Source organism: Tachysurus vachellii, chromosome 24 (genome assembly GCF_030014155.1).
Source record: "Tachysurus vachellii isolate PV-2020 chromosome 24, HZAU_Pvac_v1, whole genome shotgun sequence".
Classification (NCBI taxonomy): domain Eukaryota; kingdom Metazoa; phylum Chordata; class Actinopteri; order Siluriformes; family Bagridae; genus Tachysurus; species Tachysurus vachellii.
In genome coordinates, this window is record NC_083483.1 from 5390456 (window position 1) to 5416843 (window position 26388).

A 26388-nucleotide genomic window follows, 5' to 3' on the forward strand; every position below is an offset into this window, starting at 1 on the left:
TGTTTTGGGGCAATACAGACTTTAAAGGTTAACCTTTCCACGTGCAAATGTTTTCATTCACCCACTTTTGTACAAATAGATGTTTTCTAAGGTTTTTGCTTTTAAAACTGAAAGGTTTCAATTCATTTTATTCAATGTGCCACGGAGCGCTTGGTGATGAATGGGCTCAAAAACATTCAGGAGGAAACAAAGGCATTATCATTAAAACTTTGCAAAAATGTTCTCGTTTCATTAGGGTTACCCGTCATTCAAAAAGCCTTCAGTTCTCTACACAGCTCTGTAAATGAGGCAGACAAAATAACGTGTGTAATTATATAGCCCATGTAACTCTTGATATTTGGAACAGACCACTATAAATGATTTTGGTCAATTGAAAGTTTATAAAAAATAACAAAAAACAAACTTTGGATCATTGATATTTCTCAGACCAAGGACAAATTCATTCATTCATTCATTTTCTACCGCTTTATCCAAACTATGCTCGGGTCACGGGGAGCCTGTGCCTATCTCAGGCGTCATAGGGCATCAAGGCAGGATACACCCTGGACGGAGTGCCAACCCATCACAGGGCACACACACACACTCTCTCATTCACTCACGCAATCACACACTACAGACAATTTTCCAGAGATGCCAATCAACCTACCATGCATGTCTTTGGACTGGGGGAGGAAACCCATGAGGCACAGGGAAAACATGCAAACTCCACACACACAAGGCGGAGTCGGGAATCGAACCCCCAAACCTGGAGGTGTGAGGCGAACATGCTAACCACTAAGCCACCGTGCCCCCCAAGGATGAATTGTTTTAAGTAAATGAAACATCATCAGCCTGGATACATCATCAGGTCTACATACATGACCCTCATACAAGACATTCCAGCATCTCTCTCTCTCTCTCTCTCTCTCTCTCTCTCTCTCTCTCACACACACACACACACACACATATACACACACATGATCCATGTAAACCAAGCTGTTTACATAGAATATACAAATCAGGTAGATTATATGAATGCCATTAAAATGAATAGATTTTAGTTCATAAGCTGCAGTGAAAATACTGCATCCTGTGTTTAGGATAGCTTAGTGCCCAGTCCCTGTTTTTTTTAAACAGTAGCTGTCGGTATTTCAGCACCCCTGGCAGGTGTACATTTTAAAAACAGTATTCAAATAATGGATTTATGTGAAAATATTTCTTATCTTCAAATACCTTTGAGCTTTCAGAGACCACCCTTGTTTAAATTCAGCCCCTCTTTGAACCAAACCCACAGCAAAGTACAATGATTGTGTGCAGTGTACAGTGCCTCTATCACCCACTCTCATGTGGTAAGCTTTCATCCCTGCAGTGTCCTTTGCCTAACCAAACTCTGAGCATATGTGAATCATGTGAGGTCCCGTTCAGTAGGGAACCAATCCCCTCTTATTTATGATTCTCTTGGCATCAGGAATCTCAATGGAATCTGCTCTGAGGTGCTTTCACTTGGCACAAGGTTGATGCTACTTCCCCTTGGCAGGGCTCACTAATGCCATATTCCACTGACAGCCTGCTTTCTCTTGGCAGCGCCACACAGTGCTGGACTGGTGTAAAGCAAAACGGTGCCAGCGCATTTCTCTGGCTGAGTGGTGCTTACACACCTGGTAGAGCAGCGTCTGTGGGTGTGGTTGTTGTGGTTGTCTCTGCCGTGTACAGCAGGCAAAAAAGAGCATGCAAAAAGCCATGGGGTGGAGCTACTAACCCACAGTGTTGAGTGTGTGAAATGGACTCACAGAATCATCACACTTCACTTCCTCTGGCTGCACAATAACAAATACACATGCAGTGACTGAAGTTACTATAGCACATAAAATCTGTCTGGCTTACCTGATATATGAGACCGTTAAACTGTGAGATCAATATTAAATGCTATTTACCAATTGCAGTATCCATCCAACCTTTTAAGTGTCTGCTAAATTAATAAATGTAAAGTTCACAATGACATCTAAAAGGTAATATGCACCAGGAGATTTTTTTTGCCTCAATCAAGCATTAAGTTAAGATTCATTAATCTGACAGTGAGGTTTGGAACATACAGATTGATACTGGCCTGAAACATTGGATGGGTCTCAGCTCATGTTTCACATATTTTACGAGCTGGCCCACTGATATATTATATATCGGCTATGAACAGCTGTGATGTTAACTGACACTGACAGATCATGCGTGTGAACAACCTGACACGGCGAGGTCAAACAACTCTACTTCATTCATTTCACTAGGGAGAATTCCGAGCTGGTCCAGAACTGGTTTTTTGAAAGAAAAGAGTAGGCAGAACAGCAAAACAAGCCCCCTCCCCACACCATCCCCACACCATCACACAGTTCTCAGAATCCCTTTACCCGGCTTTCAGCTCTAGTGTGAGTTCAAGCACGCAAGGATGACAGAGGAGGCCAGAACAAGAAGCACATTGAGAGGCATTATGAGATATTATGTCATGCAGGAGACGAATGCACGAGTGTTCTGACACTGCAGGAGAGAGAGAAAGGACAATGCCTAGACTGTCAGCCTGTGGAGGAGGCTGGACAAGAATGGGATGCAAAGAGCAGCTTCTGAAGGGACTGTGTGCCAGAAAAGATTTGGTATTCAGTTTTGTTCTCAACAAAGTAGTCTCTGAGTCAACATGAATGGCATTTGATTTAGATTCACTTTCAAGCCTGGTGTCAAGGAGAAACTGAAAATGTCTCATTTATCAACTGTGCATACAAATAAGGTTTTTTTTAAATCCAATTCCCTCCCAATGTAATCATCTGCTAATTCCCACCCACTGGCTTGTTGTCCTCTGTTACATAACATCTACAGTTGAAGTCACACATTCAGCACTTAGACAAAAGGCATAATAAAAATTCAGTCAGGAACGTCATTTTAAAATACGTTTCCATTGGAAGTTAATTACAGCATCGACTTTATTTACAGAGGCAATTTTTCAGCAGTAAAATTCACTATAGAATGAGACTTCTGGTAATGTCAAAAATAAAAAAAAATTAAAAAAGCTTTATCTGTCACATATACAGTACATTATAGTACTGTAAAAAAAAAAATTGTAGCCTAGTGGCTAAGGTATTGGACTACTGATTGAAGGTTGCAAGTTTAAATCCCAGGTCCATAAAGATGGGTACCTGAGTAAAGCCCTTAACCCTTAGATGGTCATTTGTCAAAAATATGATTCAAAATGTAAGTCACTCTGGATAAGAGTGTCTGCCAAATGCTGGAAATGTTGGGTGCAGAGTCAGTCATAATACGTCAACACTGGAGCAGATTAAAATGTTACAGATAAGGTTAAGTACCCTTGCTCAAGGTGCTAGGGTTTGAATATCAGTGGCTCAGAGCCTTTAACCACTGAGCCACCACAGGCCCACATGTCTGAGTTCCACCAGTTCTTCCAGGAGAATTAAAGTAATGTCAGAAGCTTGTGAAAGGCTACCTCAAATGTCTGAATCAAGTTAGGCAGTTCAAAGGCAATGCTGCTGTGTAGTCACGATCCATTATATGTACCAGAAGTCTTTTTAGAACCGTCAATTAAGTTTTTGCATCAGTGGCATTATGTGGCTGCACCGTAACCATATTTAAAGGCTGTAGACTGCACACAGAGAGTGACTTCCTTGTTTCCCAAGTTTAAATCCAACAGCTAGAGAGTATGGTTAGAGAGTATGGTTAGAGCTAGAGAGTGAAAAAAACATCCCACAGGTAATAGAATCAGCAGTAATGGAAAAGTTCAAAAAATGCCGTCTTTGTTGTCTTCATGCTTTGGATCATTTCTTTACTTTAAACGTTTCAGCAGATAAAAGTGTGTAAACTGAGTACTGACTGCTTGTCAGCACTGCTACAGTAGATGTATGAATGGAGGGATCCCTTCACTTTGGACAGTATTGCAGAATGCACACTGTCATGACGTATGATAATTTATATTTACAGCATTTAGCAGACACCCTTAAAAACGTAAGAGTGACTTACATTTTTATACAACTGAGGGTTAAGGGCCTTGCTCAGGGGGCCAGCAGTGGCAGCTTGGTGGGCGTAAGAGTCGAACTCACAACCTGCCGAGTGGTAGCCCAACACCTTAACCGCTAGGCTACCACATCTCCAACTGCTAATCAGTAGCAGCAAGGGTTATGGTGTGTGACCAGCAATGTAGATTTCTCTCCTCAACACAACACAGCACAAGCATTAGTTGTTTGTATAGATGTATAATGCTAACAAAATGGGAGGCATATATTTCTTCGATATTCTTTCAATAATGTTTTTATTAGGATCTGGTATTTAACACAATTTATATGTCGCTTCCTAAACTGGAAGTTAAGAGTATGCTGAAAACCTCACACAAATCTGGGATGGAAGCTGTGTTAAACCATGATGCCGGCAGCCTGGCAAAAACTTTGGGCTGTGTGCCAGAGTCAGGAAGTAACACTGCTGGATTCGTTCTGGGAACTTCTGAGAAACTCAGTATGGCAACAACTTTGTCTTTGACCACCACGGATCTGGAGTTGCTCATAAATTTTTGTTGACATTATGGGAGGGGACCTTTTTGTTTATTTATTTGAAGATTTATTTATCGCTGAATGTATATACAGAGTACACAGTATACACAGTAACGCTGGGAATATACACCACAAGAGCCCTGGCTGATGGTTTTATAAATGATGATAGTGAATTCAAGAGAACCTCCAGTCATCTCAAACCAGTGAGACAAAAAACATCAACTACATGCTTGTAAGGAGCAAGACAACCGAGTGAGGAATTAAGCAAAGATGAAGCGGAGCTGTTTTCACCCGACCTTAGAAGAACAACAAATCAGAAACAGATGACAGAATCCTGTGGTGTGGTCACACCTAGCATCAAATATCCAGAGTTCTCTCCACCTAAATACCACTCTTCCTGTCTCTCCTCAACATGTTTGCTCTGAATGAATGCCAAGTGTGAGGGTTGACCGAACTTGCGATGGTGCCGTAAGCTGTAGGAATGAAGTCTTGGTGATATATTTGTGAGATAGACATCTAGCGAGAGAGACGTCTTTCTGCTGTCACAATTCATTATCCATTTTAGTCTGTGATTGGCATTTCTGTCACTCTACAGCTTCTGCAACTGACAGGTGATCACTGCCATGGCATAATCTTTGATTGGCAAGACTGACATGGTTAGTTACTCAATCTCTGATATGGTTCTAGACCACAGTTCCCAGCTCCTGTTCTGACTGTTGCTTCAGATATGTTCCTCTCTGTTGTTGCTGTTGCCAATATTGTTTTCACTGAATATACCAGAAACTTTCATTTCCTTTTGGCCTTAATTTTGCCTTGGAGTTCGGCCAAGGGAATTCCTCAAATCACTGTCTGTGTCTTTGACTCCTTCTACCCATATTTTTGTCTCCATTTGTACCATCTCTCTCTCTCTCTCTCTCTCTCTCTCTCTCTCTCTATCTCTCTGTCTCCATCTCTGTTTATGTCTGTCTGTGCCCTTCTCACATGTGTCTGTGAAAGATCCGTATTCAAAATCAACAAATCGGCAGTAAAGGGGTCAGTTGCAGGGGATAGAGAATTGAGAATAAGTTATGTGAAAAACGGAAAGAAAATAAAATGGATATATGAGATGGGGTGTGTCAGGAAAAGGATAAAAAATAAAAAAGAAAAGGGTTTGATAGATATTGGGTGAGGGAGTGCATGAGAAGGGAGGAAAAGAAAACATGGGACAGCACAAAGATGAGTCCTTATTTGATCTTAAGATTGTTATTCCGGATCAGTGATAAGTGATTACCCTTCATATCAGGAATAACCATCTCAAGATCAAATAACATGGTATGGTTAACCATGTGAAACCTTTCATATAGTATATTTTTACTAGTATATTATGGATTGGATGGCTATATTTTAGTGTACAACTATTATTGTATACATTGTCAGACATTTCATGATGGTTAAACATTTGGTAAACTCAACTCAAACTTTGTGTCAACTCAATAGATAATACATAGTTCTCTACAGTACTGGGCAGTGTTGTGCTAGTTACTAAGAAAAAGTAACTAGTTACAGTTACTAGTTAGTTCATTCAAAAAGTAACTTAATTACTTTGTTGATTACTTACACCAAAAAGTGACGCGTTACTGTTAAAAGTAACCTTTTAGTTACTTTTTTAAAGAACGTTCTTTAATGTTCCCATTAACGCCCTTTTATGCGTTATGGTCTCTGTCCCTGGCTAACAGTCCGGTTAAAATCTAGTCGCTGTTGTTTGGCTGGAGGGGCTTGACTCACTTCGAGTGTGTCCATCGACACGGGGTTAGATTCTAGCTTCATCAAGGCATGTAGTTTCTGGAGGTGCTTTGACAGATTGGAGTTGCTGTTTATCGCAGTAGATAGGACCTTCGAACCAGAAAGACACAGCTTACATTTGACTAAAAGGTTTTTGTCTTTATGCTCAACTAAAGTGCATGAGCATATTTCCACTTTGAGAAACTCGTCTTGCTCTCGCTTTGACTCGCCGTTACTGCCACACATACTTGAATAAACGGAAACACGCCCACAGTGCGGCGTCTTCTTGTTTACAGGTTGGCATCCACCAATCCTACAATGCGTCGCTGCTGTAAACAGGTTAGTCTGTAGTCTACACTTCAGTTAATATGAATTCATTTAAAAAAGTAAAGCACAAACGCACCGTATGGTAACGGTAACGTAGTTACTTTATTTAAAAAGTAATACGTTACAGTATTAGTTACTGTCAAAAGTAACTGCGTTACAGTAACGTGTTACTAGTAACGTGCTTTTTAAAGGGACAGATCAACAGTTTTGTGTTTGTATAGAGTTTGTATACTAGTAACGCGTTACTGCCCAACACTGGTACTGGGTCATGGGGAACCTATACCCTATCCCAGGAGACTCAGGACACAAGGTGTGGTACACCCTGTACAGGATGCCAGTCTGTCACAGGGCATAATCACACCACAGACAATTTAGAGATGCCCATAAACCTACAGCATGTCTTTGGACAGGGAAGGAAACCAGAGTACTAGGAGGAAACACACACATACAGTACACACACGGCAGAAGTAGGAATCAAACCTACAACCCTTGAGGTCTTAGGCAAACATGCTAACCATGCTAACCACCAAGCTTCCGTGCCCTTCCTCTAACAATGGATTATTTTAAATGAAATTTTTGAAATCATATCAACTTGAGTTCAATATTCAATACTTGTCATGACATTCGGAGTAAACGAGAAGAAATAAGTTCACATAACTTAAAGAGATTATCATGTTTTACAGTGTATACAAGTCACAGTTATGAAGGTTATGCTAGAGTAGTGCACTCACATGGCATTTAACAGTGCGTTCAAATAGTGTTACAGAACCCCACATTGAAAAACGCCCAGACTTAACCTTTAGGGCAATTAACACTGTCCTCACTGGCGTCTGCAAAATTGACATTTAATCATTGAAACCTTGAACATCAGGTGTATTAGACTCAGATGGTCAAATAAACATGGTTGGTTTTCAGAGAACGTTTCTCTAATACGGTTTCTGTGTGTGTGTGTGGGGGGGGGGGGTCACTTTGCGTCTGTGTGTTTACAAAAAGTTGTGTGTGAAATGCTGAAACAAAGTGTGGTTTGTCTCCTTTCAGCATGAATAAATGGGTAAGTATGCACTCAGAGACACTTAGCAAGCTTCTGGGCATAATTAGTCTGTTAATACAGAATGTGGTATTTCATCTCCATGATGAGATACAGGATTTCCATCATATAGACTTTACTGGGATTAATGAGATTGTCCTAGTAAAAAAAGTTGATGAGGTTCTTATAGTCAAATGGCTTTTCTTGTTCCTCACAGAAAATTCACTGCTTTAAAACGCATTATTGGAGTCATGGAGCAGTTGGAAGATTCACCTTAAGTACAGACAGTTCCAGGGAGTAACTGAAGTGTACTTATGCAATAAATAATAAAAGATGGATGTTGAGATATATAAAATTGCATTTTACAACTGTGGACTTTTCACTATTATGAGAAAGGATGCACTGAGCTATAAACACTGCTATGAGCTCACTATCGACTGCTATGAGCTCATTTATCACCCTAGAAATAAAACAATGGCTGAGATTATTCTTAAAACAATCCCAAGTTCCTGACAGAGCTATTCAGGGAACTTCTGCTCATCTATTACTGACAGGGGAAAAAGAACGAAATGATCTCTTTAATAGAATTTACAGCTTGTTTGTATGCAACCCAGGATTCTACACATGTGCTTTATATCAGCAGCCTTAAAGTGTTAGTTGCACTTATCACTGTTTGTGCATCACCACAGCAGTTTGTTTTTCTACTGGACACCAGGCAAACCACACAACACCTTTTTGCTTTTTATCATGAAAGTGAAGGATTCTCCTTCGACGTTGCATTAATATCATTTCTGTTTGTAGTGCTATGTCTTGCTACAGGATTAATGATTAACTAAAAGAGGAAGTCTTTCTACACCCCACACTACATGTACATTGGGTGACTGCTTATTTAATCACCACATTCACATTTGCATTGCGTTGTTTGTTTGTTTTCCCTGCTTCTGTATTGTGCGTTATTTTCTGTAGATGCATGATATATATACGTACAGTAATTACAAAGCTCAGGAGACACACTAAAGTCTTATTAGCAGCCTCATGAGTTTGTATGTGTGGATTCATATTGAGATTTGAATCTGAGAGCGCGGTTTGTTGATCATCTAATTGATCTCTCCATTGATGAACAATAATCAGCCCCTGACGATACGGTATAATTGCATGTGAGAAAGTTAGAGAAGATCAATACTTTAGCTATACTTTATAGTCAGATACCAGAACGAAAAAAACACACACATTGATCAGTGTGAATAAGAAGTAATGAGAAAGATGCAAAATTATCTGTGGTCATGGATATTTACAAGTGTAACCATGTCTTATCATTAAAGTGTGGAAGTTTACAGTAGCTTCATTATTATTGCATCCCAGAGGCCTTTCACTAAGGGATATCAGTCTGTACAATGGGAATACTGTGTGTGTGTTGGTGTTTGTGTGTTGGTGTGTGTGTGTGTGTGTGAGTTTATGTGTGTGTGTTTGTGGGTGTGTTTGTGTGTGTGTGCGTGTTTGTGTGTGTGTGTGCATGTGAGTATGTATGTGTGCGTGTGTATGTATGTGTGTGTGTGTATGTTTGTCTGTGTATGTGCGTGTTTGTGTGCGTGTTTGTGTGTGTATGTGTGTGTATGTGTGTGTGCATGTTTGTGTGTGTGAGTGTGTATGTGTATTTGTGCGTGTATGTGTGTGTGCGTGTTTGTGTGTGTGTGTGTATGTGTGTTTGTGCGTGTGTGTATGTGTGTGTGTATGTGTGTGTTGGTGGGTGTGTATGTGTTTGTTTGTGTCTGTTTATGTGTGTGTTTGTGGGTGTGTTTGTGTGTGTCCATGTGTGTGCGTGCGTGTTTGTGTGTGCGTGCGTGTTTGTGTTTGTACTGTATGTGTGTGTTTGTGTCTGTGAGTGTGTGTGTGCGTGTGTGTGCATGTTTATGTGTGTATGTGTGTGTACTGTGTGTATGTGTGTTTGTGCATGTGTGTATGTGTGTGTTTGTATATGTGTGTATGAGTGCATTTGTGTGTGTGTGAGTGTGTATGTGTGTGTGTGTGTGTGTGTGTGTGTATGTGTGTGTGTGTGTTCAGTAGAATGTGTTTCATAGTAAAATGCCCACTGAGGTTCAGCTGAACTTGAGTCATGCTCTTGATGTCTGCTCTCTTTAGGACCTGTGCGGACATCACTCGTGTGATACACTGGGCATGGCGGATGTGGGCACAGTGTGTTCTCCAGAGAGGAGCTGTGCTGTGATAGAAGATGATGGCCTGCATGCTGCCTTCACTGTCGCACATGAAATTGGTATGAACCAAACAAAATAACGCAATCCTATACACACTGCACAGTATGGCAACATTTTCAACAAGTTAAATTACCAACAAGCAGCAAGTTAAAATCTGTTTAAAATCTGTTCGTGTTTGCTCTGTTTTTATAGAAAATTCATAGATTTTCCAATTCTGAGAGCATTCACACTGAAAAAAACTTTACTTTTGCACATCTTGCATTAATGTACAATTAAAGGTCCATTGTTTGAAAGCCAATGTTGACATTTGAAATCACCAAAACAAACACACCCCTAACCCATATGGGTCCCACCCCTGTATTGATAGCTCCGCCCACACATACATACGTAACCCAGGCAACTAATGGAAAGAAATGTGTCTTTATCATAGCTGAAGGGAAGAACAATACGATTGCAGATAAACAAACAAGCAAAAATGACACACAAGCATAATCATGTAAAGGACAAAGGCATATATTAGTTCTGTGTAACAAAACAAAACCAACGTTACTCACCTATCGAGAAGGAAAAAAGCGCCTCGGCGTCTTAAGTAAAGTTGGTCACATATTCACAGATTGGAGTTTCCTGAGTCAATAACTCCTGAGCTAAACGCTGTTACTACACAAAACACGGTTGTAGCTGCGTCTCTACATTACTACGATAGAAAAGAGGTGTTATTTGTGTAGTAACAGCGTTTAGCTCAGGAGTTATTGACTCAGGAAACTCCAATCTGTGAATATGTGACCAACTTCCTGCTCCTTCAGTTCTCTCCAGCGCTGGAAAGCTGATCCTATATTAACACGTCCTACTTCTTGTCTTATCGTAAGCCTTTCTTCGCTTTCTTTCTTTGTTTTTATCCTCCATGTCAATGTTAAAACCGCTTTCTGCTAATGTCACACATGCGCACTGAACACTCTCTCCGCCCATATTGAAAAGACACGCCCCTTTCTGCTCATTGGCTACACGTTAGTTTTGTTTTTGTTTAGTTTGTCGGAGACCCCACCTTTAATGTGTCATTTGTATTATATGTAGCATTTGCAATATAGCATTTGCGCTGGTTTACTTCTGCACATCCTGCACAATGTGACACTTCATAAGTGACATAGACTTAACTTCTCTCTAGATTTTAATTAATTAGATATTCGCTATTCAACTGTGATGACTCTGAGGATTTATTACTTTAAAATTGTACTGTGAACTTAAAGATAACATTATTTTTTTAGATATTTGTAAAATTTTTGTACATTTATGAATTATGAGATCTCTAATCCACTAATTTACTCTCTGACAGTGTAATTAATATAAAATGCGCATGTTTTCAGGGCATCTTCTTGGCTTGTCTCACGATGACTCAAAGTTCTGTGAGGAGAGGTTTGGATCCACCGAAGACAAGAGGCTCATGTCTTCGATCCTGACCTCCATCGACGCCTCCAAACCCTGGAGCCGCTGCACCTCGGCCACCATCACTGACTTCTTTGACGATGGAAACGGTGTGACTCTTCATCACGGTTCTATTGAAAGACATAGAAAGTAAAAACATATAAACATAAAGCTATGTTTTTAATTAAAATGTGTATTATTAAATTGGTCCTACAACCACAAAACATTCCATTGGGACATTAGAGCTCTTAAATGCAACATGCATACAGCAATCTGAAGCTCGTCTACATTACAGTTCAATCTCCACCACTTTATATAAATCTTATAAAATATTTAAAAGAAATGAGCTGGATGACTGAAACCTTTCAGCTTTATGTGTTCTGTATAAGCTGAAACAATGCACTTTTGCTGACTGCTCAATCCTTTACTCTTCCACACAGCGGAGTGTTTGCTGGACATGCCACATAATCCTTTGCTTGGTCCTGAAGAACTTCCTGGTCAGAGCTACGATGCAGTGCGACAGTGCCAGCTAGCCTTCGGACCTGAGTATACGGTGTGCCCAGGCATGGACGTGTGTGCTCGTCTTTGGTGCTCGGTAATCAGGAAGGGCCAGATGGTGTGTCTGACCAAGAAGCTGCCAGCAGCAGAGGGAACACAGTGTGGCAAGGGCAGGATCTGCCTGCATGGGAAGTGTGTGGACAAGACACGCAAGAGGAACTACTCGGTGGGTTTTGTGGAGAATATGGTACACTGGGGAAGACAGCTTTTGATACTCTGTTAAAATTACCAATGTTTAAAATCATCACAGTTCTTTTAAGGCGTAACTGGTGATTTAGAAATCATTCATAAAGAATGATATACTGTGAGTGGAAAAGCACTAGAGAAACATCTATGGTTAGATGTGTTAAAGGATTGTGGAACAACTCTCCAGGAGGCACTGGGTGGATCGAGAGGTTTCCCCGGCGTGAACTTGGGCTGGAATGTGAGAAAGAGACAGATAGATTGTTAGAAGGAAAGTGAAGCAGACTTGCTGAAATAAAGTACACCCTAAGAGAGACATTGCACGGTCAAAGACAGGGAGGAATTTAAAGTGAGGAAAGATGGGATGGAACTAGTGACAAAATGCTGAAGACAGATGAACTGGAGATGTCATTAAGAAAAGTGTAAGCAGGAAAGCAGGTCAAATGAGCCATAAAGGTGTGTGGGACTTCTCACCATGAATATATGAGGAGCTGGAAAGGATAATGAACATATGAGAAACAGGAACGTGAGAAGCACGTTGAAGCTGGAAGTGCCAAATGTTTTTGACTTGGCAAGAGAGGGCATTCTCTAACGTGGTATTTTGTTGCTATGATAGAAGACAGGGATAAGAGAAGTATTTTCCAGTGCCATTAAATAAGAGAAACCGAATGGGGTCAAAGAAGATTTTACGAGTACCAAATGAATATCCTTATTTTATGTCCCTCAGTTGTTGCGCATAACTCTGTAGTTATGTAGTCATAAGGCTTTTTTTTTTCCTAGCCTAAGGTATCCAGGATAATATCAAGCAGATTAATACTATAAGACTTGAGGAATTTTATGTACTGTCTGCCCTTCTCCAGGCTGCTTGGGTATTTTTGCCTGGTAGGTTATTAAGTGTCACACAGCCTCATTTTCTTTAAAAGAAGAATGTCCCCTTTGAGAGTATTTCCTCATGTGTATTTGTTTGTACTAAAGCATCAGGAAAATGTGGCTCTGGTGTGTTTCGTTAAGACTCACTCCGGCATACTTCCCCATTTTTTCCTTACATTTTGTGTTTTATGTGCATTGCTTCCTCACAGTGTCCAGTGTTTGTAGTGTGCCATCATTCAATTAAGACAGTTTTGAGGCTGAGAGGCTGTTGTTGGCTTCGTGCTTGTTTATTAGTAATGGGAATGGGTGTGCACTCATTCTTACATAAAACATCTCTCTGAGCTTCTTTACTCACTTGTTGCTGTAGCTGAATTCTTTTGGCATAAAGCAATTTTAAGGAAAATGCACTTTACTGTTTCTCAAGTGCTACAGATCCAGATGCAGACGCTCATGAATCGTTAGCTAGTTGTTGTTGTTTTTTATTTCACAGCCTTATAATGGCAGAAAACTAAAATTTAAGATCATAATACAATTCAGTTTTGCTTTTTCTAATCAACAGCAGTAATGCAGTAGCTTGCACCAATTTGCTATAAATTGCATTCAGCAGCAGGATTTCAAGTGTGGTTTAAGGTCACCACATGAAGAGGCCTGTTTTGGCTCTCCTCACTTGTGTTGGCACTCTCATGCTGTGATTTTAACTGCCATCCTCACGGTCAATAACAAACATCTTAACCACTTAAAACATAACCTTCTGTTATAATTGCCTTCATTTTCTTAATAACTCCCTGTCCTTCTGTTTGTATCTCCTCTTAGACCTCTAACCATGGTAGCTGGAGCTCCTGGGGGTCGTGGGGCGCATGCTCTCGAACCTGCGGAGGCGGAGTCCAGTTCACACAGCGCCTGTGCAACAACCCCCCTCCTCGCAACAATGGGCGCTACTGCACAGGAAAGAGAGCCATCTACAGGTCCTGTAACGTCACTCCATGCCCCACTCGTAGTAAGAGCCAACCCTTACATACACACATATACACAGTGCACATACACTAAAGCATGTTAATACAAGATGGTTCATGAATGCATGCAATGACAGATCATCTAAGTGCTACCATATGCATTATACACACACGTGACAGTCATAAAAGTGTTTCATAAAATGCTGAAATCTAGATCTACAACCCATTAGACCCATATGTTCATTTATTAATCATGTAAGAAACTTTATTGAGAGATTTATTAGTGCAGCTAACTGCACCTATATCATCAGCATTAATGATAAAGATCTAAACTCGGTAATTAAAAGGAAACTGTAATTAATTCTTTTATTATTTAAAGAAACTTTTATTAAAATAATTCAAGAAATAATTTTCTTTAAAAAAAAATTTGTCAAAACTCTCATATACGGTATGCATTTGTACGCAAACACTTTCTTTCTCTCATGTGACTTTTTGCTTTGAATTAGATAAGAATTTTAGACAGGAACAGTGTGAGGCGAGGAACGGGCCTCAGACAGACCCTAAAGGAGTGAAGACCTTTGTCGAGTGGGTGCCCAAGTATGCTAGTGTGCTGCCAAAGGACATGTGCAAGTTAACCTGTAGGGCCAAAGGCACAGGCTACTATGTAGTGTTCTCGCAAAGGGTGAGTTCAGCATAATTTCATATGAAACATACTCTATATAAATTGTACACTGACTCAACCATTTTTAAACACAAAAGTTACTATAAGACCAGATTTATCTAACAGTTGATATTATACATACGTACATAACTGTAGCCAGACTGGTTTGATCAGACAGAAAAGTGTTATGCTATTTCAAATAATCACTCTTTACAACAATGATGAGCAGAAAAGCATCTGAGAAAACAAGGCCGAGGCAGATGGGCTGCAGCAGCAGAAGACCACACTGACAGGAACAGGAATCTGAGGCTTTATTAAGCATAGACTGTTTGATCTGGAGGGTAGCACGGTGGCTTAGTGGTTAGCACGTTCTCCTCACACCTCCAGGGTTGGGGGTTCTATTCCCCTGGAGTTTGCATGTTCTCCCCGAGCCTCGGGGGTTTCCTCCGGGTACTCCGGTTTCCTCCCCTGGTCCCAAGACATGCATGGTAGGTTGATTGGCATCTCTGGAAAAAATTGTCCGTAGTGTGTGATTGCGTGAGTGAATGAGAGTGTGTGTGTGCCCTGCGATGGTTTGCCACTCCATCCAGGGTGTATCCTCCTGCCTTGATGCCCGATGACGCCTGAGATAGGCACAGGCTCCCCGTAACCCGAGGTAGTTCGGATAAGCGGTAGAAAATGCTCCTTGGTCGTTAATTTTCACTAAACTTGTGCCAACTGTATCCTTAGGCTCCTGTTCTTGACTAGCATTAGAGAAACCCAGTGTGGTTTTCAGTTGTTGTGGTCTGTCTGCTTTGCTTCAACATGTGATAGTTTGTACTTGGTTTTCTACTCACTGTGAATGTAAAGAGTGTTTTTTTTGTTTGTTTTGTTTTTTTTTTTGTCAGCTCAAACCCAGTCTGGCTAATCGTACCCAAAACTGCTGCACACTAAATTATTTACTTTCTCTTTTTTTTGCACCATTCTGTGTTTTTAGGGAGATCATCAGTTTCTGAAATAACTATTAATAAGAAATTAATCTGAAATAATTTTTCTAATAGAATAGATAATGGAAATATTTTTATTATCTAAATAAGATAATGGCAGTGACAAAAGCACCAGTTCAGCTTGTCATACTGATGGAAATGTGATGCTTTTTAGGTGATAGATGGGACAGAGTGTAGGCCATACAGCAGCTCAGTGTGTGTGAAAGGGAAGTGTGTGCGCACAGGCTGCGATGGAATAATAGGCTCCAAGCTGCATTATGACAAATGCGGCATCTGTGGTGGTAACGGCACAGGCTGCGTAAGAGTGGCTGGCAACTTCACCAGAAGGAGGTAGGAAAACTCTGTATGTTCTTTGGGGTCAAATCTATTTGGCATAAAATGAATCTAAACATAGATATGAGTTATTTCTAAATATTTTATATATATTTTAAATATATATATTATATATTTGAGGGGGGCACGGTGGCTTAGTGGTTAGCATGTTCGCCTCACACCTCCAGGGTTGGGGGTTCGATTCCCACCTCTGCCTTGTGTGTGTGGAGTTTGTATGTTCTCCCCGTGCCTCGGGGGGTTTCCTCCGGGTACTCCGGTTTCCTCCCCCGGTCCAAAGACATGCATGGTAGGTTGATTGGCATCTCTGGAAAACTGTCTGTAGTGTGTGATTGTGTGAGTGAATGAGAGTGTGTGTGTATGTGCCCTGTGATGGGTTGGCACTCCGTCCAAGGTGTATCCTGCCTTGATGCCCGATGACGCCTGAGATAGGCACAGGCTCCCCGTGACCCGAGGTAGTTCGGATAAGCGGTAGAAGATGAGTGAGTGAGAGTGTATATATTTGAGCAGCTGCCTTTTTAATCCCTTAAACTCCCAATGGAAATACTGAATAATTCATGGTACATACCAGAGAATGAGTTTTAAGATAAGTAATTGAATAATAAGTAAATTCTGTTAAGTCTCAAGCTGCGCACTCTTGAAAGTATTCCAAATGACTTTCCAGAAGGAAAGTCAAAATATCTAACCTCTTACTTGGAAAAGTAATGAAATGGCACTGAGTTCCAGCTGTTCAGGTGAGGTTTAGGCAAAAATCAACAAGCTTGATTTCACCAAGAGGCTGAAATATGGCAGTGCAGAGACAGGAGCACATGATTAATGGTAAACGTCTTGTAATCCAGTTCAGTTCTGCCCTTTTGTTGTTTATAAGACTTTTCTAACACCAGTCAGTGGAACACATCATGGTCAAATGTTGGAAATGTTAACAAGCAACTTGATGCATCTGATGTTGTTTAGAGCACATTGTTAAAAGCTTTGTGCATGTGCTTGAAATCCATTTTAAAAAATGCCTGATGTTTTCAATATTTGAAATGTGCTTCATTTTTTGATAAACAACTAAAGAATTTTTGTCTTTTCCCTTGTAAGTCATGCACATAACATAACAGAAGATTAAATCACCGATGCTGAATTGTTTAAAGACTTCTCAATAGAGTTGACTTTTTAATATCATATTATACGTTGGCAAGAAATCTAAAGAGTCACGAGCACACGAAACATTCTCTAATACAAGTGAGGCTGACAGTCAGAAATGAAGGCTTCAGGAAAAATAGAGATCAACATCATGTGTGAACCAAATCGAATCATTAACAGTTCCTCGAAATTTGTATGTTTTCCAGAAAGTCAAGAACACAGCCACATTATTCTGCCTTAAACACTACAAGATTACCACCATTGGCATTCTGATTTTTTTTTGTTTCCATGTCCTTTAACAATTTTGTAAACCAGAAGTAGCCTACGTATTGCCAATTAAATGACCTGGTCTGTTTCATGTGTTCCTGTGGTTTAATTAATCAGAGTATCAATTTATATCTGTAATGTATATTGCGTCAAACACGAGTGAGCAGAATTGGTCAGATTATTTGTTTCTTGATTACATTTATTTGATTATTGTTTAGGGGGCACGGTGGTTTAGTGGTTAGCACGTTCGCCTCACACCTCCAGGGTTGGGGTTTCGATTCCCGCCTCCGACTTGTGTGTGTGGAGTTTGCATGTTCTCCCCGTGCCTCGGGGGTTTCCTCCGGGTACTCCGGTTTCCTCCCCCGGTCCAAAGACATGCATGGTAGGTTGATTGGCATCTTTGGAAAATTGTCCGTAGTGAGTGAATGTGTGTGTGTGTGTGTGTGTGTGTGTGTGTGTGTGTGCCCTGCGATGGGTTGGCACTCCATCCAGGGTGTATCCTGCCTTGATGCCCGATGATGCCTGACATAGGCACAGGATCCCCGTGACCCGAGATAGTTTGGATAATCGGTAGAAAATGAGTGAATGATTATTTTATGTTTTTATGTTTTTTATGTTTTATGTTGTTTTATGTATGTCTCCTTTAATTGTTTCCATTTTGTATAAAAAAAATTCTGGTATCAAATTCTGGTATCTTACTGCTTTCCATATTCTCTCTTCCTCTCCTTCTATGTGTAGTAAGGGATATACAGATGTTGTGAAGATCCCAGAGGGCTCAACTCACATCAAGGTCCGTCAGTACAAACCAAAAGGTCAGGCTCACTTTTCTGCCTACCTAGCCCTTCGTCGACCGAGTGGAGAGTACCTTATCAATGGAAAGTTCATGATCTCCACTTCAGAGACAGTAATCCCTCTGAATGGCACCATGCTTAATTACAGTGGCTGGAGCCAACATGATGAGGCTCTTCACACCACAGGTCCTGGGGCTCTCCAAGAGAGCCTTGTAGTGCAAGTGCTAGCAACTGACCCAAAGAAGCCTCTAGACATACGTTACAGTTTCTTTGTGCGTAGAAAAACACCACTTCCCCCTCGGACATCCTTGGTGTTTTCTGCCACACCTGCAGCATTGTTCTCTGACGAGGTCTTAACCATGACCACGAAGATTGTGCCCACACAAGTACCGCCATCGACGACCCCACCTGGGCCACGGTGGGTGACAGGATCATGGATGACCTGTTCCAGGACTTGTGACACAGGCTGGCAAAGTCGTACAGTCCAGTGCAAGGACCCGCAGGGAAAACTAGCTAAGGGATGTCCTCTAGGGGACAGACCTTCTGCATTTAAACACTGTCTGGCTAAAAAGTGCTGACAACTTCTTGAAATGTAATTGGGAATACTTGTGAACACAGAGGAGTACTTCTTCTTCTTACGGGTCTCAAGATGAGAGATACAGACAAACTGGAGCACATAGTGTCTTACAGAGCAGAACACTTCAAAAGTTCAAAATGCTCTTTCATGCCTGAACTTCGTCACTGTGGAACTGAATTTTTCTTGCATTATGACCATGGACAAGGATTGCCTGCATTGGCCTCTAATGCAGTCACTTCATCTGCTGCCTGGAATCACTGAAGAGTCAACAGTATGTAGCCACTCATCTCATGCCAACCACAATCCGTTTGACTAGCAGTTCCTCTATGGGGTTCAGTCCATTTCAGCTCATTAACTTCATCAAAAAACAACTGCAGCTTAGAGAAGTCAGTAGAAATGAATCATGAGTTCATCATAAAGAACTGCAAGTGAACGGAGTCTAAGCAATTTATGCATGATTGGACTGTATTAAAAGACTACTCTGGCTTTGGACTGACTGGAAACTTTTGGAAACATGCCCAAAGGATTCTGGACGTACACCATGTTCCAGTACATTCTCACTTACTTAATGTACGTACAACCATATTTGAAAAACTATAAGAGCACTCTGTCACATTTATTACAGTGTGAGCTCATCTGTCGTAATTGCTAATTCTTTGGTAAATGGACGCCAATGTTTTTTTTTGTTTGTTTGTTTGTTTGTTTGTTTGTTGGTTTTTTTTCATGCCCTTGATTCCTGCTGAAAAAGGAACGGACTGGTATACTTTACTGAAACACGTGTTAATTCAACACAGTTTCCATTAGAAGATGCATATATATTTACAGCAATAATGGTGGACGTGTATGATGTTAAAAAGCATGCATTCATACTAAACAGGCAAAATCATTTCTTACACCGTTTCTTAGACATGTTGTGTCTGTGTTCACAAAACACTTACGATACACAAAAATACACTCTAAATATAATCAAGTCAAGTCAAGAAGATTTTATTGTTATTTCAATCATATGTAGCTGAGGCAGTACATAGTAAAATGAGACAACGTTTCTCCTGGACCATGGTGCTACATACAGTAAAACAACACAGAGATACTGTAAGGACTTAAAGTGAGTTGTCCTAGCTACATAAAGTGCATCGTGTGAAACCTGGTGCAAACCGTACAAGACAAAAGACCGTGCAAACAAACAATACATGATGCTTCAGGACAAATACACAAAATAGCACCTATCAGTGTGCATAGTGTATATTATACAGAATGTTGTGCAAAAATATAGAAATCTGAACAAAGTGGGTTTTAGTAAACACATATGCACTTGTGTAATAGCAGCAGTTGGACAAATAGTAAATAAAACTTTATGGAAAAATTGCAAATAGTTCGTTAAACCAGTCAAATTAATAGTCAACTTTATACACACAGGTGACAAAGAAAACCAACAACAAATTAAGGTGTTGGGCGTCAACAAACCTCCTGAATTGCTGTAGGTCCTCCATCAGGTTCATTTATGGTGACGATGAAGGCCATATCATGTAAAACATTCAGTAAACCATTCAGTTAGATCTCATGTCCTGTGGATGAGGGGAACATCTGTCAAATATTTCATCATAGGATAAATTTGATAAGTCAGTTAAAAGCTTTGTATGGATTTGCAGTGGTCACAATCGCTTCCAGAGCAACTGGATAAGAGAGTCGTATTTTCCTTTACTCTGTCACACAGAGTAATTCTGTATTTTTCACCCAGTAAAAAAGGGAAGAAAATCATTCTGAATAAAATATCTGTTTGTTAAGCGTTCATGAAAACAATCATGGATACAAATGTAATAGCAGATGAATACCAGCATTAGCATTCTTTTCTCTTCGTACTGCCTGATAGAAATACACACAGATTTAATACTGAATATTAGGCAATTATCTTTAAAGCATACTAGACTAACGCCAAGTCATAATCTCTAATTAGACAATAGTTTAAACTAAGCTAACAATTTGCTTGGTGGTTTTTAACTGAAACTGGCATGTTAGCAACAGTTTTCCAGTGTAAACATGCTTGCCTTGTCATTGGGAGATTAGGGTTTTAAACCTGATGGTGCCTTTGTATTCCTTTAGCCTTGAATATTATGCTTATTATTCAAAGGTTAAAGAAAATCATGTTAATGTGGAATCTTGTCGAGATGATCTGACAACAACACAGTTCATTTGTGGATACTTAAATAGATCACTGCATATTGTAAGCATGTAACATTTACTTTATGTTAGTGTTGGTTTTATGGTTTCCAATGCATTCATATTAAGAACATATGTCATGCCAGACGCTCATCCAGTCAAGCGTAAACTTTAGGCTTCTAGCTCTGTTTTTTTATATATGCAGTCTGATCATCGTCATGGGGAAATGAATTTGCTGAATGACAAAAACACAGCACTGAAATCATAATTTATTGTGTGTGTATCTGGTATGTAAAAAAAATAACTTGATGAATTTATTTATTGTTTTTTTTTTTGTATTTGACTAGGAATATGAATATATGACTAAGCAGAGTATTTCTTTTTCAAGAATGTTTTTTGTTGCTTGTTTTCAAGTCCTCTTTAGAATATGTATATAAAATCTATATGTTTCATTTGTCCTTTCTCGGCTTTTTAAAATTCCCTTTATCTTGCACAATCATATTCTATAAAGAATCACATTTGTATGATGTTGCACAATGTAGGAATGCAGTAGAGAGTATATTTTTGAAAAAGACAATACCAGTTATTTTCTTCTATCAAATCGATGTGATGTGACAGAGTCTCATAACAAGTATTTTCTTACTTTGCTGGTCAACATCAGTCAGCTTCATTCCACTCAACAAAAAATATGCTCTGGATGTAGACGCCCCTGTTGATCTCAGCCAGCTGGAATTTATAACTATTTATGTGTCTGTAATTACATCCACATTTCACACAATTTAAGCCAGCTGAGACAACTGAACTACAATAAAGAGTAAATCCATTTCTGTGGCGTTTTATTCTCCTATTCTGCTATTCTCAGCAGATATACTGGATACCTGTATATATTTATATAAAGAATGGCACATGCAGTGATTGAGTGCAGCAGCGATTGAGTGCAAAGCTCAAACATACATTGTACTGTTTTTTATTTAAATTTTTTTAATAGATTTTAAAATGACTTGTACGCTTAGAAATAATGTTTTGTGACCGTTCACCAGACAATAACAGCTTAACGCTTTTTGTCATGTCTAACAGGTTTCTAGACACCTGCAGAAGTTCCTGGTTACCCATAAAAACACCTAACTTTTTAAACTCTTTGCATTTTGTCTGCCATCTTTGTTTTCCAGCAGTATGACATTCAGACAGATTTGTTTTTACCTATTTTTGTGTTGACTTGCGTAAATGATGAGCCCGTCATTTTGTTGAAAGTTCTCCATGGCCAAGTCTGTACCTCGTGGCAGAGTTAACTATGTTTTGGATTGAAATGTCTTCAAAGAGACACTGACTTCCCAGCCGTAAGCGTCACTGATCCACATCCGTATATAACGTTGAGGTATCAGCTGTTTTTTTTTCTGTATACATTCCCTTTTGTTTCTACTATAGTTCTCATGACAGAAGCTGAAGTTCAGGTGCCATATTTTGTGTTCTGCTCTTACAAAGGAGGAGATCAAATCTGACTAGAATCATAATCAACAATCAAAATACAAAAACAATTTTAATGAGAATGATTTTTGTTACAAAGATAGTTTAAAATTTTTTTGGAATTACTATATGTGGTATAGTGCTGGTTTTATAGGGTGCCAATACATCTGGCACAGCAGGTCTATCCATTATTTACTGTATGACTGTAATAGCTGTAAAATGGATGATTTATAATAAAATGGAATATTATGGAATATAATAAATGGATTTTTTCTTCTAGAATAGAAATAATCTCTGACCCCTGTAAGAAACCTTATATAGCATGATATGCACTGTATACTACATAATGCACACTATATCATTTACTTTGTATTAAATTATTTGTTTGTAGGGCCGAAACACCTCGGATCAAACACAAACATGTTTTGAGCAAAATGAAAATGACGAATTACTATAGGTACCTTGACTCACTGACCTGACCTAGAACTCATTTGAAAATGAAAAGTGCCTTGACATAGCTATGTTTTTATTAGAAGTTGTGTATTGTTTTTTCTATATCATATGAATATTAATAAAACAATACCCACACCATTCAATGCACCATTCGACCCACAGCCATCGTTTAAACAGTAAGGTTATACAGACATATCTGCTTGACAAAAAAAAGTCCAAAAAAATGTGACTTGCAAAGCTACTGCTGAAAGCTTTATCAGGAAGAAAACATATAAAAAGATCTTACACCTGACTGTTATACAGTATGGATCTAATTATTGGAAAGTATGGGATATGTCCAAAACTCAATCTGCAGACATACACAGACTAGGCTCTGTTGTGGATAGCTCAGTGGTTAAGATGTAGTCCTACTGCTTTGGAAGTTCATCAGTTCAAATCTCAGCTCTGCCACTAGTGGGCTCATGAGAGAGGACGACTGACAATGAGATAAATGTAAGACACTGTAGATAATGGTATGTGTCAAATGTAAATGGGAGAAGTTGGTACTAAACACTGCTGCTGCTGCTTTAAAATCAAACTTCAATACAATGTTTACTGTTGGTAGGATTGAAGAGATCCACTGGTGGGATCTTGAACACTTAACACTTAACCCTTAACGCCGGACTGCTCGGCAGTCCCCGTTTTAATAAAAAGTTACTTGCAAGCATCTACCAAATTATTTAACGTAATTGAAAATGTAAGCACTGGCTTAAACTAACGGCCTAAAGGGGAAGTGGTAGCTCAGTGGCTAAAGTACTAGACTACTAACTGGAAGGGTGTGAGTTCAAATCCCAGGACCGTCAATCTGCCCCTGCTAGGCCTCTGATCAAGGCCCTCAACCTTCAATTGCAGTTATAAATGATATAAGTTTAAATCCTGTGGGTAAGAGCATAAATGTAATGTAAAAGGTGTTGCACCTCAATGGCACTTCCACTACAAATGCAACATTCAGCCTCTACCTGCTTTCAAGGTTAGAATGCTTCTGTGGAAAAGTGCTGTTGGGTTTTCTTCTGGTTTTCTAAGTGTTATTTAAATACTGCACAGGAATAAACTTTTTCCTGTTCATAAAATGGGTGTATTCAGTGACTCTAAATGCATTGGCAGCATTATTTCTTCCTACAAAAATTTAAGCACACAAATTATACATGGTGTTTTGCCAAACAATACACATGGGTATTGAGAGCGAATACACAATACTACAGTGAAACACTACTGAAACACATGTGTAGTGGTAGTGCCATCTCCTGGATCTCTGATGCTGAGTAGCTGTAGTTGCAGTCATGAAACCTGGTAAATTAACTAAAAATAATTGAAGTTGTTATTTGTATAATGTTATTATTAAATTATTAAATATTTGAGCAATCTAAAATGGAAACATTGGCTGACTTTTACAGGGACACAGATCTGTGCGCATCCCAACAAATTCTAGCCTATAATTTTCCACTGATTGCAAAGTGAGCCACAGTGACCACTAGTGAAGTTTAACTTTGTAGAAATATTGAGTGACTCGATGCAGCGTCTACCGATGGGCATGAAGACAGTAGAATGCATGTGATGCATGGCAAAGAGCACGCACTGTCCTTCTCCTTTATCTCTTATAATAATGAAACTATAAACTCGAATATTTTATATACAAATACCAATTCCCCCTCTAGAATGTTTCACTTTAGTGTCAGGAAAACTAATTTAGAATAATATTCATGCCAACCACTGATAAACATTTTTACTGTGGCGAACAATAGTAGGAACTGGTGGCTTCAAACTACAGGGATTGGTGACTTACATTGATAAATACAATTTACATTTACAGCATTTAGCAGACGCCTTTATCCAGAGCAACTTACATTTTATAGAACTGAGCAATGGAGGGTTAAGGGCCTTGTCAGGGGCCCTGCAGTGGCAGCCTGGTGGACGTGGGAATCAAACTCATCCCAAAAAAATGAATGTATCATTATAAATAAAGGTTAAATATCAAACCCTTAAGGCGTCTTTACTTCTTCACTTCCCTAAGGTTGTGGGTTCGAGTCTCGGGCCGGCCACGACTGAGGTTCTCTTAGGCAAGGCACCGAACCCCCCAAACCCCCCAACTGCTCCCCGGGTGCCGCAGCGTAAATGGCTGCCCACTGCTCCGGGTGTGTGTTCACGGTTTGTGTGTGTTCACTGCTGTGTGTGTGCACTTTGGATGGGTTAAATGCAGTTTGTCATACTTAGCCGTATGTCACTTCACTTCACTTTCATTTCACTTCAGTAAACGTTATATTTTCTTAATTTCCCAGATGCTTTTATTGAAAGGGATTTACAGCTGAGACTGGATAAAGCTGAGCTGGTAAATGTTTAGAGCTTTGCTTAAGGGTCCAGCAATGGCATCTTGGCGATGCTAGGATTTAAACTCTAAACATTGAAAGGCGTTTAAATTCATTCATTCATTCATTCATTTTCTACCGCTTATCCGAACTACCTCGGGTCACGGGGAGCCTGTGCCTATCTCAGGCGTCATCGGGCATCAAGACAGGATACACCCTGGACGGAGTGCCAACCCATCGCAGGGCACACACACACTCTCATTCACTCACGCAATCACACACTAGGGACAATTTTCCAGAAATGCCAATCAACCTACCATGCATGTCTTTGGACCAGGGGAGGAAACCGGAGTACCCGGAGGAAACCCCCGAGGCACGGGGAGAACATGCAAACTCCACACACAAGGTGGAGGCGGGAATCGAACCCCGAGCCTGGAGGTGTGAGGCGAACATGCTAACCACTAAGCCACCGTGCCCCCGGCGTTTAAATTAAAAACCTAAATTTAAAATGTATAATAATAGTGTTTTATATATATAAATATATATATTTATTTATTTATTATATATATATGAACCGTTTGCAATTTAAATGTAGATCGTTTGTCTTTAACATGTAATAGTAAATATGCGCATTGCTCTTAATATCTAATCTTAATACTTTTTTTTTTAACAATGGCACCAATGGAACGTCCTGGATAGGACACATTATTACATGATTACTTAGTGCCATCTGGTGGGCAGTTGTATATAAAAGAAAAGAAACGCAACAGACCTGTTGGATTTAAGGTGGTCCAAATGTTCCCAACGCTGTTGAGCAATACAGAGCTGTTAGGAGCTCGATGTGCTTAAATAATTAATAAAACTCTTTCCTTTATATGAGCCAGGAAGCAGTTTACTTTTGAGCGCACGTGCAGAACATCAGAGTGCTTTGTGTTTATAGGTTTGTTATGATAAAGATCAAATTTCTCTCATATAATGTTCATCAGATGGAAGAGAAGCGTGAGGTGTGATACCATGTGAGAGTTAAGGCACGGTGTGTTCCTGCACTGAATAACACTGAGCCCATTTCGACACCTTTGATTGCTATCTAAATTCATATGCTGCTTCTAAGACATTTTGTTCTTTCTTGCCCCTTTTGTTTTCCCCATCCATCCCCCATCACTTCCCATTCCCCAAACAAACAGACAGCATTTATTTACTTAACTCAATTAGTTCTGTTATTATAGAACTAATATCTAAACACATGAAGGTGACAGTTTATCACAGCTTAATTGTTCCTGAGGTTTGGGCATTTTCAGGAGTTTCAGCTGCTTCAGCAGGCAGAACCAGGTGGAGAGGTTAAGAAGGAAGAGGAGGAGAAGAAGGAGAACCTGAAGATAGAGGGTTGATCAGCACAATTCCACCTTA

The 26388-nt window shown here is 39.8% G+C and overlaps 1 protein-coding gene across 1 annotated transcript in view; it reads left to right on the top strand.

Annotated features, from left to right (window-relative positions):
• LOC132839715 (A disintegrin and metalloproteinase with thrombospondin motifs 5) overlaps positions 1–21545 on the top strand; it is a 22842-nt gene extending 1297 nt beyond the window's left edge. The window contains exons 2-8 of the mRNA XM_060860840.1: positions 9769–9901; positions 11204–11371; positions 11702–11985; positions 13686–13869; positions 14332–14507; positions 15627–15802; positions 17936–21545. Of these exons, the coding sequence (XP_060716823.1) occupies positions 9769–9901; positions 11204–11371; positions 11702–11985; positions 13686–13869; positions 14332–14507; positions 15627–15802; positions 17936–18566 (1752 nt within the window). The 3' untranslated portion in view covers positions 18567–21545. The remainder of the gene's footprint in view (positions 1–9768; positions 9902–11203; positions 11372–11701; positions 11986–13685; positions 13870–14331; positions 14508–15626; positions 15803–17935) is intronic.
• The last annotated feature ends 4843 nt before the right edge of the window (positions 21546–26388 follow it).